Consider the following 17,324-nt stretch of genomic DNA (forward strand, 5'->3'; position numbering starts at 1 on the left):
AAGGAAACTAAATTGTTGATAGATTAATTGCCTTGCCTAAGGCCAGCCATGGAGGGAGTTCTTTGTAAATCTGAAAATAGAACTCAGTTCTCCTCACTCCCATGCCATTGCTCTTTCCACCACATCAGCCCATGCCCAGGTGGAGAAGGCAGAAAAGGAAGTGCCAGTGTGACTACATCAGCATCTCAAGATGCCCTCACTTCTCTTGTTAGCATCCCAGTCTCCTACACAATATTTAATCAGTTAAAAGTGAACAAGCCTTGGGCCGTGGGCCCCTCGTGTCTGGCAGCAGCGCTTCAGCCCTCGCTGCAGTGAAAGTACCAGTGGCCACTGCTGAGAAGATTCCACCTATATTGCAAACCACATTGCCCAAAAGGAGAGAAAGAGAGAGAGAGAGAGAGAGAGAGAGAAAAGAAAGAAAAGAAAAGCGCCTGCCATAGAGGCAGGCAGGAGATGGGGGGTAGGGGGGTCATGGGAGGGAACCTGGGGACACTGGTGCTGGGAAATGTACACTGGTGCAGGGATGGGTGTTGGAACACTGTATGACTGAAACCCAATCGTGAATAGCTTTGTAAAGATCTATAACAGTGATTCAATAAAAAAATCTCTAAAAAAAAAGTGAACAAGCCTTGATGACCCTTGGCCCATTAAGGAGACTCCAGTGAAGTCACAGTCTGTGAGCCATAGGTATGCGGGCAAATGAGGCTCTCCTGTTTACAAGGACTGGAAATGCTGCCTTCTGGTGTGGAGGATCTCGTTCACACTTTTACTGCTAATTGGTCAAAGCATATATGATCTTGGGTATTTCTTTCAGGACAGAAGGGGCAGGGTAGGGGCAGTATCTACTAAGGACCTCCTCCGCTTTCAACACTCATCTTCCTCAGTCTAACCCCGAAAAAGACACCTGCAAACCTGAAACCTGTCAAACCTGTGGGCTCGCCTGTGAGTAAGCAGGTCAGAGAAGGGGTAGCCCCAATAGAGCAGCATCCAGCAGCTTGTAAATGAAGAAGAAAAGGATGGGATGGATGCTCTGATCCCGAGAATCAAAGCAGAGTCAACCTCTCAGGCTTTGCCTGCTCTCTCTCTCTCTCTCTCTCTCTCTCTCTCTCTCTCTCTCTCTCTCTCTCTCTCCCTCCCTCCCTCTCTCTCCCTCTCTCTCCCTCTCTTCTACCTTGTGGGGAAATGAGGATGAGGAAATGGAGAGAGGATCTGGTGCAGAGCTGTAAAGTCAAGATGCCTCAAAAGGACAAGACAGTTCTGAGTGGGCTCTAACCTCTCCCCAGAAAGTAGACAAAAGTAGACACCAGCTGAGTCTCCACAAGGAATGTGAATCATGGAGAAATTTCCTATCTAGGAACAAGTTACCCAGAGGGCAGCATAGGTATCATTTGGGAGCTCCCTAGAATGAAATTCCAAATGATTTTATTTCCTTCTCAGGAAGGAACACGCGTATTAGGGCCCGAGAGAGCACAGGAAGAAGGCCACTTACAGGTCCCATCCCGGCATCCCATATGGTCTCCCAAATACCACCAGGAGTGATTCCTGAGTACAGAACCAGGAGTAAACACTGAACATCACCTGGTATGGTCCAAATCAACACTCCCCACCAAAAATAATCACCCATTAAAACAGGAAGAACAAGCTTCAGAATCTAAAGACAGGAGACCTGACCTCAGCACTGTAGCTCAGTGGGTTTGTAAGTAGCTAAGTAACTTCAAGCGAGTCATTCCACAAGGTAGACCTCAGTTTCCCTCTGAAATGAGGGCATGGGACATAACCAGTATCTCAAAGACACCTTCCAGATTATGTGGTCAATGATACTATCTTCTCAAGAAGACCAACATATTTTTATCAGGGTCACCCGTTGGGAGTGCTAGGGAACCAGGACCTATCCCAGCAGAGTTTGACCTGGAGGAGTTTGAGGGCCTCTAGCAGAGGGAGCATGAAGTTCTGGAGAGCAAACTCAGGGCCTTCCGCATGTTAAGTATGTGTTATACTCCTTGAGTTATTTCTCTGCCTCTGAAGATGTTTTCTTCTCCACATACTGTATTTAAAATATTTAATCTAACGGAAAAGTCAAAATTACTATGTATTAAAGAAAAGAGACTTCACAGGGAGTGCTCTGCCTGACAAAGTTTGAGAATAGTATATTGCTCCCTCCCTCAGCCTATCCTTGGTTAACTCTGAGCTTTGTTAAACTCTGAGCATTGCTTCGTCCCATTCACCCATCCATGGTATTCACTATCAAGTTTTTCAAAGATTAGTGCCATGTGGGTGGGACAATGCTTCATTGTGCCAGATCATTCCTAGGTCCTGCCCACTAGATGCCATTAATATCACCTGTACAGTGTGACAGCCCTCGCCACCTCCACCTTTTCAAGCGCCCTAAGAAATAGCTCCGCCCTGGTTAAGAGTAAACTCGAAGTTTCACCATCAAAGGAAATGGAGACAGAGTTTATCACCTTTAAATCATTCGAGCCTCATTGCATCTCTGGCACTTCTGGGAAAGGTTGATTAGAAAGTCACTGGCAGCTGTTGTCTAAAATGGGTTTGAGGGCCCAGTAGTTGCATTGTCCTTTGTGTGGACCGTCTCTCTCCACTTCCGGTTAAATAACTGGGACTTGGCCATGTGAAGGATTTGGTCCTCACTGGACTCTCCCTACCAGTTTGTCCTCCCATCTCCCTTCTCTTACCTGGCATAACGTCGTCCTGCAGGATTCCGTGGGCAAGAGAAACACCAAGCCACATAGCAACAGCACACCAGTCATCGTCCTCCGATGCTGCCTCGCCGGCTACTGCAAAAATCAATGAAAAGCCACCGTGTGGTCCATCTGAAGCCTTCCACGTGCCACACCACCGCAGACCCCGCAGGGGCTGACACCGGGTCCGATCTCCCTGCTCCTGCTCCAGAGATGGCAGCCCCAGCTCCCACTGACTTTGCTGGACTGACTTTGCCTCCCACTGACTCCCACGGACTTTGAGAGGCAGCGAAGGTGAGCACCGACCAGCAAGGGGGCCACCCTCCTCCACTGCCTGACGTGACAGCCTCTGCCCTGTGCTTGCACACGACACCTCGGGTAGGACTCCCTCCCAAAGGAACTGCCCAGGGGGTGTGATTAAGAACAGCCTGTGTGAGGTCAGGAGAGGGAATGCCAGGCCATTGTTCAGGTTAGGCAAGGCTGAGATTTGTGGAGGTGGCTCTAATGGAAGATGAGCTGGGCTTCCCTTAAGTCTCAGAATTTCTCTGTTTTTTTTTTCTTTTTGGGTGACATCCAGCGATGCATAGGGATACTCCTGGCTCTGCACTCAGGAATCATTCCTGACGGGGCTCGAGGAACCACATGGGATGCTGGGAATCGAACCCAGATCGAAAGGCAAACGCCCTACCCACTGTGCTCTCAGTCCTCAGAATATCTTTTGGAGAGGCATAAGCACCCCCTGTGCTGTCTTAACCCCTATGCCCACCGAACTTCAGCACTGTCCTCTTTTGCAAGTAGGCAGCAATTTCTTGAAAACTCATTTAAGATGCAGCCTGGTCTGTTATTTCTGCCAGAACTAACGTGATTCTATGGCACCTCAGATAGTGCTGAGGCATATGGGCACAGAAGTGACTCAATAAAGAAAAGGAGAGAGGGAGGGCAGATGGTCAGGTCGAAACGATTCACACAGGATTGATGCTGTGTACAGGACTCACATACACTGAATCTTTTTAATATTTGATTTTAATAATTCATATATCTTTCAACCTGAGTGAGATTCTCTTTGGAGGATATTTGATGTTTGTTTTCAAATGGAAGCATTTAGAAGACTGAATATTGTCAACAAAGACCAAAAATTTTGCAGTAATTGATAATTGCAATTTGTTTCATCCTTCTTAGGCAAAAACAGTCTATCTTGACCATGCATAATTCTAGAGCAAATAAAGCTAAATCTTAAAAGAAAAGGCACAATGTATTTCTTAAATCATGAAAAATTCTTGCCTCTCAGAAATTCCACTGAAACCCATTGATATGTGCAATAGTTTGCCTTGCCTATTTCAGTTTATTGATAGTTTTCTGGAAATCTGGACTCATTTAAGCAAAGGGATCTCTGTTGCTCGTCACTTTTAAATGTTTGTAGTAGCAACCCAGATGGAGACCCAATTTCAAGCAACTCGCAGCCATGTTGGCATCCTTTATTTCAATCTATCAAAGGGATACATACTGAAGTGTAAAAGAATTATCTAAGTCACTTACTAGAATCATCAACAATATGACTACGCTTTGGGTAAAACTCATTGATGAATTTGCTGGCATAGTTCTCATAAAATATGACCAGGATGTTGGCGCGGATGTGGCGAGAAAGGGACTCTCCTTCACTGCTGGTGGGAATGCCAACTGGTTCAGCCCTTTTGGAAAACAGTATGGACAATTCTCAAAAAATTAAAAACTGAACTCCCATTTGACCCAGCAATACCACTCCTGGGAATATATCCCAGAGAGGCAAAAAAGTATAGTCGAAGTGACATCTGCACTTGTTGTTCATTGCAGTACTGTTTACAATAGCTAGAAACTGGAAAAAACCTGAGTGCCCGAGAACAGATGACTGGTTAAAGAAACTTAGGTACATCTACACAATGGAGTACTATGTAGCTGTTAGAAAAGATGAAGTCATGAAATTCATATACAAATTCATATACAAGTAGTAATACATGGAAAGTATCATGCTAAGTGAAATGAGTCAGAGAGGGACTGACATAGAAATATTGCATTCATCTGAGGAACATAAAGTAACAAAATAGGTAACTAATACCCAAGAATAGCTGAGATAAGTACCAGGAGGATTACTCCATGACTTTGAGGCCAGCCGCACACGCTAGGGGAAAAGGCAGCTCAGATAGAGAAGGAAGCACCAAATAAAGGGTGTTGTGAGGATCCTCTCAGGGTGGGAGAAGCATGCTGAACGTAGACTAAAGACCAAACATGACTGCCACTCAATGCCTCTCTTGCAAATCACAGGACCCAAAAGAAGAGAGAGAGAACAAGGGGGAATGCCCTGCCACAGAGGCAGGGTGGGATGGGGGGATGAGGGGTGGGAGGGATACTTGGATCAGTGGTGGTGGAGAATGGGCACTGGTGGACGGATGGGTATTCAATCATTGTATAATTGAAACCCAAGCACAAAAATTTGTAAGTCTACAACTGTTCCTCATGGTGTTTCACTAATAAAAATTTAAGGAAAAAAAATATGACCAAGAATCCCTGCTTATATGAATTACATTAACTTCAGCTTTAGTTTAAGCTATATGATTGTAATGTTTTTAGTTAAATTAAATTAACTTTACATTAAAAGTTAATTTTAATTTAATTTAATTTAATCTAATACTTTTTGTGTTTAAGGAATGATATAGAAAAACACATTTTCATGGACTTAGCATTATTCAACCAAAAAAGCATATTTTTTAAAAGGTTAAGTAACCAAATAAGTAGTCAAATCAAGATGAGAACTACTTATCCCATATGGTCCTCCGTGCACCGCCAGGAGTAATTCCTGAGTGCATGAGCCAGGAGTAACTCCTGTAGTCAAAGTAGTCAAATCAAGATGAGTTTAAAGGTTTTATAATGTTATAGTGAGAAAATCCTTTATTGTTTTTGAGATTTGAACTTTATATTTAATTTTGAATTTATATCCAGATCTTTTAATCATTTATTTTATTGTATAACATATATGACACTTTGTTTTTTATGTGAGAGCAATCTTCACTAGACTTTGCCATAATGGTCTTTTTTCCCCCACAGTTTTGTTGCTTCCTATAGTTATACTTTTCTTACACTTTCTAACATGCTAAGATCTACCTTTTAGTAGAACTATTTGAAACACAGCTTTGAGTTGGTAACTCTCCCCAAGTTTCAGCAACAATGACTTAAAGTACTTTTAAGGCTTTTTTTTTACCCTCCCCTGGTTGGGGGGAGGGTGTGGCACAGGGCCACACTGGATAGTCATCAGGGATTTAGATGCCCAACGACCGACGCAGTGGGGTGCCCAGAGTACAGGGGGAGGGTGGTGCCATGAAGAGCCAGTGATCAAACTCAAGACCAAGTCCAGGCTAGATGCAAGCTGTAGTACTTCAGCTATCTCCCAAACACTCAATTCTTCTCAATAGAAGGAACATTTCAAAAATCAACTTTTTATTCAATTTTTTTTTTCATTTAAGAAATTTGATTGTGGGCTGGAGCGATAGCACAGCGGGTAGAGTGTTTGCCTTGCACGCGGCCAAACCAGGTTCTATTCCCAGCATCCCATATGGTCCCCTGAGCACCTCCAGGAGTGATTCCTGAGTGCATGAGTCAGGAGGAACCCCTGATTATTCTTTTATTATAAAGTGATTTTCTTTTTGCTTTCTGGGTCACACCAGTGGTGCACAGGGGTTACTCCTGGCTCATGCACTCAGGAATTACTCCTGGCGGTGCATGGAGGACCATATGGGATACTGGGAATTGAATCCAGGTCCGCCAAGTGCAAGGCAAACGCCCTACTCGCTGTGCTATCACTCCAGCCCCATATAAAGTGGTTGTTTTTAATCTGGACTTAAAATTATATTTTTCTTCCAAATCTGTCATTCATAAGGCAGCCATTAGCTAACTTCTCCAGTTCTGTAAAAAGCTGTAGAAGCTGTACAAGAAGTAGGGTAGAGCAGTGACAAAATAGTAGCAGAAAAGCAGTTGTCTGACCCCCATCCTTTCCCTACACCCAGGCCTCCTTTGCTCATTTGTTTAGGCCATTGAGCTGGCCCTTCCCCAGACTAGCTCCTCCATTTTCTGAAATATAGGGCTATCTGGAGTTGAAACTGTTTTCTCCTGAGCACCTGCTGCCTTGAAAGTTGTTCATTACACAGAAGCCCAAGCCAAAAAACGTCATACATTTCAGAAAAGGCTTATCACTCAAGAACATGCAACTTGAAAAAACAGTCACCTCTGTCTGACTCATATCCACCAAAATGAAACAATCACATCAACTCTGAAATTTCACAGGCTAAAATGAGCCAAATACAAAGTTAGATTTTTTTTTAAAAAATTAAGAAACTGCTTCCTTCTTCCTACCAAAAAAACAGAAAGAAAAGGAAACAGCATGAACAATTGTACAATGGCTAGATCTGCAAGGAGATAACAGTTCCAGTCACTCCACCTAGAATAACTTTTCTTATTCTCCATTATCTGCTTCCCAAATCTGAAATAAGTCCTTAAGGTGTTCACATAAGTATTCATTCAACAAAATACAAGACGCTCATTTCCCAGGAATGTCCTTACAACTAGAAAGGAATTCGCTGTAACCCAGATGGATTCTTTCCCATTTTACTTTGGGGAAGTCAGCTACTGTGAAACCAGACCAAATAATTAGAGATTTGGAAGAGTTTTCTCCCCGGAAATCCCATACCCTAGATGTCAAACCTAATAGAAGAAACATGAGAGGAAGCATTCCAAGATTTCAGATTCCACAAAGTAATTCCATGTTCATTAGCAATTCTATTTCTAAAGCTCCCTTCCTTTCTATCAAATTTCTCTACCCCAAATGCACATGATTGGCTGGCAATAGGCACAGCTCAATAATGAAGACAGGTAGCTAGTAAACCTGTGAGCTCCCATGCTGGGACATGTTCTGTGTAAGGCCCTAGCGCACCCAAACAATGACTTCAATTAATACTGGCTCATGCACGAACACACATACACACACTATTGAGGCATGGGCAATTTTATAAGGTGATTCGGAATGGGCTTGGGGAGAAACTCTACAACTCAAACTCTTAAATCTTGATTCAAATTTTTAAAAAGTAGCATTGGAGAAGCAATCACGGTAGCCATAAAGGAAGGTAAACAACTCCAGACAGAACTTGATCGGCCATGCAGGAGTATTTTCAATCACCAGCTTTGTCATCTGATGGTCTGTGGTTACTACTTGCATAATTAAGTCTTGGGGTGAATTGCTGAGACTCCCAGTGAGGTCTACAAAACGCTATTAAAGTTCCCAGACAGACTGTGGGAATAGACTTCAGATGATCTCAGGCATAGAAATTCCACAGCGTCTGTCATTTAGCTGTCCCACCATTTCATCTCAAGCGATGACCTGTTGCATCCCTTCTGTCTGAATGCAGCAGACATGATGGACAGGAATAAGAGAATAAAACAAATAGTGGTTGTGTGTTGCTTTGTGCCTGCACTCCCTTTTTTAATGCCTTCATGTAACTACTCAACCAAAGTCACTTCTACAGTTTACCGAAAGTAAAGAAAGGACTATAGACTGACTTTGCCTAACCTCGCAGGTGCTCAGTGGAATAATGAATATCTGTATCGAGGTGTGTGATTTTGATTTTGTAGTGTGTATGTGAGAGAGAGAGAGAGAGAGAGAGAGAGAGTGTGTATGTGTGTGTGTGTGTGTGTGTGTGTGTTGTGGGGAGGGGGGCAGCATGTCATTCTACTTTTCTAAAATAATTTTAAAAAAAAGCTGAACGCAGCATAGGAAAAATTGTTTCAGAACATTCCACACATAAAGCTCATATCTTTTTTGACTTCTGATCCAACCTCTTTGATCACTAGTTTGTCTCTGTCCTCATTGGAGGGGCAAAAAGATACTACCACCTCTACCAAAAGCAAACTCATATTTTATGTGTATTATATATGTATGAATAGACACATATATACACATACATGTAGATGAGAGAAAAGAATATAAGTTTAAATGGCCTTAAAAGCAATGTATAAACTAAGTAGTGTCGGGAGAGAAAGAGAGAGATAGAATCTAAGTTTAAATGGTCTTAAAAGAAATGCACACTGGGGCTGGAGCGATAGCACAGCAGGTAGGGTGTTTGCCTTCCAGGTGGCCAACCCAGGGTCGATTCCCAGCATCCCATATGGTCCCCCAACACCAACAGGAGTAATTCCTGAGTGCAGAGCCAGTAGTAACCCCTTATATCACTAGGTGTGACCCAAAAAGAAAAAAATTTAAAAGAAATGCACAAATTAAGCCGTGTCTTCAGAATTTCTGAGGCCAGCTCCCATGCTGGACCCAGAAGCTCAGACTAACTTCAGACTCGAGTCTAGAGTGTCCTCCTCAGACAAAAACACTTCCCTCTGCAGTCATCTTTTTCAGATAGAGGGCCTCCATTTTAGAGTCTTACAATTCCTCTTATTATCAAGAAGGGCAAGGTAACTAATGAAATAAAAAAAATCAGCTTTTAGGTTCTAATGGTTTCGTGATTGTTAGTTATCCCAGTCAAGTGTCCATTTCATAGGGAGTTTTCTAGAAGTACCTTTCCCGTGTTGTTAAGGCAAGTATTGGCAATGACTCAAGTCAGTAGGTCAGATTCTTGAGAGTGGGAAAGGTTATCCATGTTCAATCCACACCCCCGGCCCTGCTGCCCGCTGTTTAGGAAGTCCCTGTTGGTTCCAGAAGCCAAATTTTTCCTACTTTAAGTGATCTTCATTCTCTATCTGAGCTTCAGAGGTTGGACCACCAAGCAAAGGATGTTTTGGGGGTCTGCTCGGGATGGGAGATGCATGCTGAAAGTAGACTATAGACCAAACATGATAGCCACTTAATATCTGCATTGCAAATCACAGCATCCTAAAGGAGAGAGAGAGAGAGAGAGAGAGTAAAAGGGAATGTGCTTCCCACAGAGGCGGGGGGGGGGGGGTGGAGGAGGAGATTGGGGAGAGGGGAGGGATACTGGGAACACTGGTGGTGGAGAAAGGGCACTGGTGGACGGATGGGTACTCAATCAATGTATGACTGAAACATAAGCACAAAGTTTATAAGTCTGTAACTGTACCTCACAGTAATTCATTAAAAAATATAAATAGTGATAGCACAGTGGATAAGGCATTTGCCTTGTACGGGGCTGAACTGGCCGACCCAGTTTCGATTCCTCCGCCCCCTCTTGGAGAGCCCGGCAAGCTACCGAGAGTATCTCGCCTGCACGGCAAAGCCTGGCAAACTCCCCGTGACATATTCGATATGCCAAACACAGTAACAAGTGTCACAATGGAGACGTTACTGGGCCTGCTCGAGCAAATCAATGAACAATGGGAGGACATTGACAGTGACAAATAAATAAATAAATAATCTTCATTGGTTCCCCTGGCAGTTTCTCTAAACAAGTTTTGAATTGAACACTTTCTATAATGCTTACAGGTTTTAAGCAGTGCTGAATAATGGGTGACTGATCAGTCCAGAAGGGCAAATAGTAAATAAGGAAGAGCAGGTGCAGATGGCACCCAGGCCAGGCACTTGCTAAAGGTGTGCCTCGAGAATCATCTACCTCATGAGTCACCTCAAAAACAAAGAGAGACTCTAATCTGAAAGTTGAAGAATAAATTAAAGAGACTGTAACAGCATGAAGAATCTGGAACTCTAAATAAACAGGGAGGGCCAAACCACTGGAGCTCTGAAAATCTTATGAGCTGCTGTCTCCTAGCCATTACTCGTTCAGGAAAATCATGGTGTTCAAGTTTGTTGATGACAGTTATGTACAGTCGCAAAATGAAGCATATAGAAATGGTATGGCCAAGGATAGAAGAGATCAGTACCAGGAGGATTACCCCACAGCTTAGAAGCTGGCTTCACATGCTGGGGGGAAAGGCAGCTCAGATAGAGAAGGGACTACCAAGTAAAGGGTGCTAGGAGGGCCCGCTCAGGATGGGAGATGCGAGCTAAAAGTAGACTATGGACCAAACATAATGGCCACTTAATACCTCTATTGTAAACCACAACACTTAAAAGGAGAGAGAGAGAGAGAGAGAGAGAGAGAGAGAGAGAGAGAGAGAGAGAGAGAATGCCCTGCCACAGAGGCAGGGTGGAGGGGACTAGGTGGGTATAGTGGGAGGAATATTGGCACCATCAGTGGCTGAAAATGGGCACTGCTGGAGGGATGGGTACTCAATCACTGTATGACTGAAACGCAAGCATGAAAGTCTGTAAGTCTGTAACTGTACCTCACAGTGATTCACTAATAAAAAAGAAAAAAGAAAAGAAAAGAAAAAGAAATGGTATGGATGTAAGGCCAGAGATATAGAACAGTGGGTAGGACCCTTGCCTTGTAGTCAACTGACCCAAGTTGGATCTCTGGCAACACATATCGTCTCCTGAGCCCACCGGAAGTGATCGCTGAGCACAGAGCAAGGAGTAAGCCCTGAGTACCACCAGTTATAGCCCTAAAACCAAAAACAATAAAAAAAGAAAGGAAAAGAAAGAAAAGAAATGGTTTGTATATCAAGAGTAAATAGTAAAATATCATCAATTAAATATTTTTAAGAAAGAAGACAGTAAAAATTGTTGTTGAGAGCTTGTTTGGAGGTTCTAGCAGGGGAGCGCAGCTACTCATATACCCTTGACCGAAGACCGGTCCATCTCTATTCGGGGAAGGCCGTCCTCTCGAGCGCGCAGCTTCAGGAGGGACGCACATGGAGCGGTGAGGGAGGAAGGGGACACCCGCCTAGCCAGCCAGATCAGCCGAATCAATCCTGGAGATCAATGGGGTGACAGATGTCGCAGCCAGATCGCCCTCACATAAAGAGCGGAACACCAAATAAAGGTGTTGGGAGGATCCTCCCAGGATGGGAGAAGCATGCTGAAAGTAGACTATAGACCAAACATGATTGCCACTCAATGTTTCTTTTGCAAACCACAACACCCAAAAGGAGAGAGAGAACAGAGGGGAATGCCCTGCCACAGAGACAGGGTGGGATGGGGGGGATGGGGGGGGTGGGAGGGATACTGGGATCCGTGGTGGTGGGAAATGGGCACGGGTGAAAGGGATGGGTGTTTGATCATTGTATAATTGAAACCCAAGCACAAAAATGTGTAAGTCTGCAACCGTACCTCATGATGTCTCACTATTAAAAAAGAAAATTTTTAATAAAAAAACAATTGTTGTTGAGAATTTTGAAAATATATACATATGTGGTAACTAATATCTTATGTAATTATTTTGTATTATACAGGAAATAAGCCAATACGTTTCTACGTATAAGATTCACATCTCTAGTAAAACACAGGTAAAAATTTTCAGTTAAAATGTTTGATTGAAAGGAAGAGAGCTAGTATAGGGGTTAAGAAACTTGCCTTATATCCTGTCAAGCCCAGAACAAATCGCTGGAACCACACAGAGTTCATGAGTATTCTTAGGGGTCACTCCTGAGCACAGAACCAGGAATAGTGCCTTGAGCACTACCTGTGTGTACCCCCCCAACAAAAAAAAAATGCTTGATTGCAAATGAATCATATATTACTTCCCCAACATTAGAAAAATCTAAAGAGTGAGGACATAAGGAATAATTTTTTTTAATTTTTATTAGTAAAACACCATGAGGTACAGTTGTAGAAAACAGTATGGATGATTCTCAAAAAATTAGAACTTGAGCTCCCAGTTGACCCAGCAATACCACTCCTGGGAATATATTCCAGAGAGGCAAAAAGTATAGTTGAAGTGACATCTGCACTTGTTTGTTCATTGCAGCACTGTTTACAATAGCCAGAATCTGGAAAAAACCTGAATGCCCGAAAACAGATGACTGATTAAAGAAACTTTGGTGCATCTACACAACAGAGTACTATGTAGCTGTTAGAAAAGATGAAGTCATGAAATTTATATACAAGTGGTCCTACATGGAAAGTATCATGTTAAGCGAAATGAGTCAGAAAAAGAGGCATAGACAGAGAATAATTTTTTTTAAGTCTCAGGACATAAATGGTAATTTTTAAAAGTGAAATAAATTATACTTATAGAATACAACTCATTACTTTATCCTCCTTTTTTCTTCTTCTAGCCTAACTTTAGAGTAGGAAAAGCTCTTCAGAAATCAAACTTAAACTCAGATACCTAAGAGAGAAGCAGTATGCAATCCTTTTGCCTTTTCTTTTCTAATTGGAGAATTTTTATTCTTTTTTTCTACGTTTAGTCATTATGATTTACAAAATTGTTGACAATATCGTTTCAGGCATACAAAGCTCCAACGCCAACCCCTCACCAGTGACCCAAGCTTCCCTCCCACTCCCCACCAGTCTTCTTGACACACATAATTTTCAGTTTAATTATAATAGTTTTGGTCCCATGCTTACAGCAGGATTGGCTCTAGTGGTTTAGATCCTTGAGAGAATTTTAGATACTCCAACACTGACTCTATCCCAGACAAGTCCAAGGCCTCTGACCCTGGCCCGTAAGTTACCTCCAGCCTTCAGACCTGTCTCTTCATGTTTTTCCCCTTCAATCTCTCTTTCCATGAAATTTTCATTTCTGTAATCTAGGGTCAAGGATTTTCCCACTTTTGAAACTTTCCTTGAAGCGACAGCACAGCGGTAGGGCGTTTACCTTGCACGCAGCCAACATGGCCGACCCGAGTTCGATTCCTCTGCCCCTCTCGGAGAGCCTGGCAAGCTACCGAGAGTATCTCGCCCGCATGACAGAGCCTGGCAAGCTCCCCATGACGTATTCGATATGCCAAACAGAGTAACAACAAAGTCTCCTATGGAGACGTTACTGGGCCCGCTCGAGCAAATTGATGATCAACGGGAGGGCCTTTACCTTTACCTTTACCTTTACCTTCTTTCTTATAATGTTATTTTATATACCATAGATTAGTGAGAATATTTGGTATTTGTCCTTGTCCTTTTGATTTACTTCACCCAACACAAGAGCCTCCAGCTTCATCCAAGTTGTAGTGAACTGCATGATTGTATCATTAATTGGAGAATTTTTAAGTTGGATTCTGGTCCCCAGATAAATAAACATTTCATAACCATCCCTGGGGACAGAAAAACAATTTTAAGTTCAATGACAATTATTACTTGTGTATACCACCCAGGAAAATGAAGCAAACTCTGTACGGGGCTTTTCATGTAACTGTAGTGTGAGAGCTACTCGTGGTTGACAGATCGCTCCCCACTTGCTCCCCAAAGTCCAGCAGAGTTAATATCTACCCTATATCCAACTCAGGATTTCAACCTCTGCTCATTGTCTTGTTTTTGGTTTTCAGCCTGGTTCTTACCAATGGAAGGTATCTGTTGGACATTAAAGGGTAAGAAAGCAGGAGGATGGGAGGGAACTATTCTTCCTAGCCATCACTGCACGACTACTTTCCTCTGCTTGCAGTGCTAAGTGGGCATTCTGTCTTCCAGACCTCAGGACTGTCTCTATGTTGAGGAGTCACTCCTTCTTTTTCCCATTTTATTTTTTTAACTTTTTTTTATTTACTGGGATTCTGTGGCTTACAATATTGTTTATGATTGTGTACATAATTCTAACACCACACTTATCACCATGCACCCATCTGTCTCCCCCAAAGGACCCCCATCGCCCTCCTCTTTCTCATTCCACCACAGGCTCAGTTGTGTGGATCAGTTCTATCAGGGATCACTCCTGCTGGTACTCAGGGAACTATAGACAGTGCGAGGGGGGCCAAATCCGGGTCGGCCACATGCAAAGCAAGTGTCTTACCCTTTGTACTTCTCAGGTTTTTTCCAGATTCTGGCTATTGTGACTGGTTAAAGAAACTTTGGTACATGTACCCTCAAGGGATTGAACCCGTATCAGCTGCTTGCAAGGCAAGTAGCTTAGCTGCTGTAATATCCCTCTGGCCTCTTCACAATCCTTTTATTTTTTTTTTAATTTTTTTAAAAAATTTTTAGCAAAACACCATGAGGTACAGTTGTAGATTTACAATTTTTTGTGCTTGGGTTTCGATTATACAATGATCAAATACCCATCCCTCCACCAGTGCCCATTTTCCACCACCATGGATAATATCCCTCCCACCCCCATCCCTCCCATCTCACCCTGCCTCTGTGGCAGGGCAATCCCTTGTGTTCTCTCTCTCCTTTTGAGTGTTTCACAATCCTTTTAAATATGAGAAATATCTTATAGAAGATAATACCTCTTGTGAAAGAAAAAAATCTTAGAAGTTCAAAAAGACTTTTATTATTCACTTGAGGTTTCTTTTTCTAATTTAGTTTACACAAAATTTAGCTACTTTTACTCAAAAGAAGCAAATATGGCTTTGTCACCACTTCATAATTGTTTCCTACTAATTTTTATATCTTTCATCCATTAATTGCATATGTGAACACCTAAATGAAGAAAAATACCTAGAATATGTGTATATCTAGTGTATAATACACAGATAGAAATTGAAAGGAAAGTATCATTATATAAGAACACTTGGCAATAATTATGTATAATGATTAAATATGTGTAATTTAGTTAACTTCTTTGTAGAATGGTGAGATACTTGTAGTGAATCTGTAATACAGCCCATGGAGAATCCTGATGTATTGAGTTTGAACGCCCTGTTTGGCTAGGGCTTCGATGACTGCTTCCATCTCAACAGAATCAAAGGACTTCTTTAAATCAATGAATGTTAGACAGAGCAGCATCTTGAACTCCCAACAAACCTCAATGAGCTTGGTTATCATGTGGATATGGTCAATCATGCTGAATCCTTTTCCGAACCCGACTTGATCACATGGTTGTCCTTTATCTAGTGTTCTGCCAATCTATTCAGGATGACTCGAATGAACAGCTTGTAGATGACAGACAATAGGCAGATCGGGCGATAGTTGCCAATGTCGTGAATGTCTCCCTTCTTGTACAGTAGTACAGTCCTGCTGGTTTTCCATTGGGACGCTTACATTCAGACAGGTAGTGTGTAAAGAGCCAAGCCAGTGTATTGATGAGTACTGACAGCAGGTTCTTCAGGTGTTCAGGTCTGACCTTCTCTAGGCCAGGTGCTGTTTGCTTCTTTACCGACAAAATGGAGTGTCAAGATTTCGGAAGGGAGAACATTGGGAACGACATATTCATCCTGCGAAATTTGGTATGTGGGCAGGTGGACATGGCTATCGAAGAGTTCCGAATAGAAGTCATGGATAATCTTCTCCATTGCCCTTCTGGAAGATGTGATAAATCCATCAGGATGTCAGAGGGCAGTCATCTTGGTATTATAGTTGGCGAAGGACAGGCAGGCGTTGCGAATGCTTTTCCCTGCTTCTGCCACATCTGCCAGCACTGCTGCTCTTCTCTCTTTGAGGTCTTCCTTGATCGCATCTCTGCACTGCTTTGTGAGCTCGGATGTTCGCTTGCGGTTGCCTGAGGCTTGCGCCAAGCCACATTGGCAAATAAGCTCAAGAGTTTTCAAAGACAGGCATTTGTTTGTGGCTATTTCTCTCTTGAAATTCCCCGCACAATCATGGAGGTGCTGAACCAGTCGATCATATTCCTCGTCAATGTCAACAACGGCATCTTCCCTTGTTGCCAAAATAGTGCCAAAGAGCTCCCAGTTAGTGGTCATTCTGGGAGTTCTCTTCTTAAACTTTGCAGCCCTTTCTCCCTGCTCTGTGAAGTAAAAGTGATCATTCATGTCAAGAGAGGGGTTCAGCAGAGTGATACCATTTCACCGAAACTCTTAAGTGCCACCCTCAAGAATGTCATGCAACGACTGGAATGGTAAGGAATGGGAGAGAAGATAGACGGTTGGTAACTACACCACTTCCACTTCGCTGATGACATCGTTCTAATAACACCAAACATTAGCCAAGTGGCACAAATGCTGGCTGACTTCGACCATGAGTGTGGAAAGGTCAAACTACAGCTGAATCTCATGAAGACAATATTTTATGAGAAACAGTCTCATTCCTGATGTTCCATTCTCTCCCAATGAAACGAACATCTCCGAATACAACAGTTATGTGTACCTAGGTCAAGAAGTCAACATGACGAATGACCTGGCACCTGAGTTATGCAGGAGGAAGAGAGGGGCTTGAAACACCTTCAAGAGTGTCAAAGAAATAGCTAAGAGGATGAAGAACCTCCATCTCTAAGCATATCTCTTTGATTCCTCTATTCTTCCTGCATTAACATATGCCTCAGAGACCTGAGCCCTATGAAAACAGGATGAGAACGTTACTCGGGTCTCCCAGAGAGAAATCGAAAGAGCTATGCTTGGAGTATCACACTTCACTCAAATGAGAGAAAGAATTCGAAGTTCTGACCTCCGTCGACGATCAAGAATCAGGGATGCTGTCTCGTTTTCCAAGGCGTCAAAAATCAGATGGGCTGGACACATAATGAGATTTGTAGACGACCACGGGACCAGAGCCCTTACCGACTGGATTCCACGGGACGTCAAAAGATTGCTGGCCGCCCACCTACAAGATGGTCAGACTTCTTCATCAAGACCCTGAATGATCAATTTGAGGCTCTTCGTGTTTCTAGAATGAGCAGACACCATTGGGCTACACTAGCACGTGACAGGGAGGAATGGAAATGTTACTGGTGCATGCTCGAGCAAATGGATGAGTAA

General features: G+C 42.9%; 1 protein-coding gene across 1 annotated transcript in view; it reads right to left on the minus strand.

Annotated features, from left to right (window-relative positions):
* The window catches only part of LOC130034572 (adhesion G-protein coupled receptor F2-like), a 31,987-nt gene extending 29,219 nt beyond the window's left edge, over window positions 1–2,768 (minus strand). Inside the window, exon 1 of the mRNA XM_056126185.1 lies at window positions 2,707–2,768. Within this exon, the coding sequence (XP_055982160.1) occupies window positions 2,707–2,768 (62 nt within the window). The remainder of the gene's footprint in view (window positions 1–2,706) is intronic.
* Window positions 2,769–17,324: the final 14,556 nt, after the last annotated feature.

Source organism: Sorex fumeus, unplaced genomic scaffold, assembly GCF_029834395.1.
Source record: "Sorex fumeus unplaced genomic scaffold, SorFum_2.1 ptg000061l, whole genome shotgun sequence".
NCBI lineage: Eukaryota > Metazoa > Chordata > Mammalia > Eulipotyphla > Soricidae > Sorex > Sorex fumeus.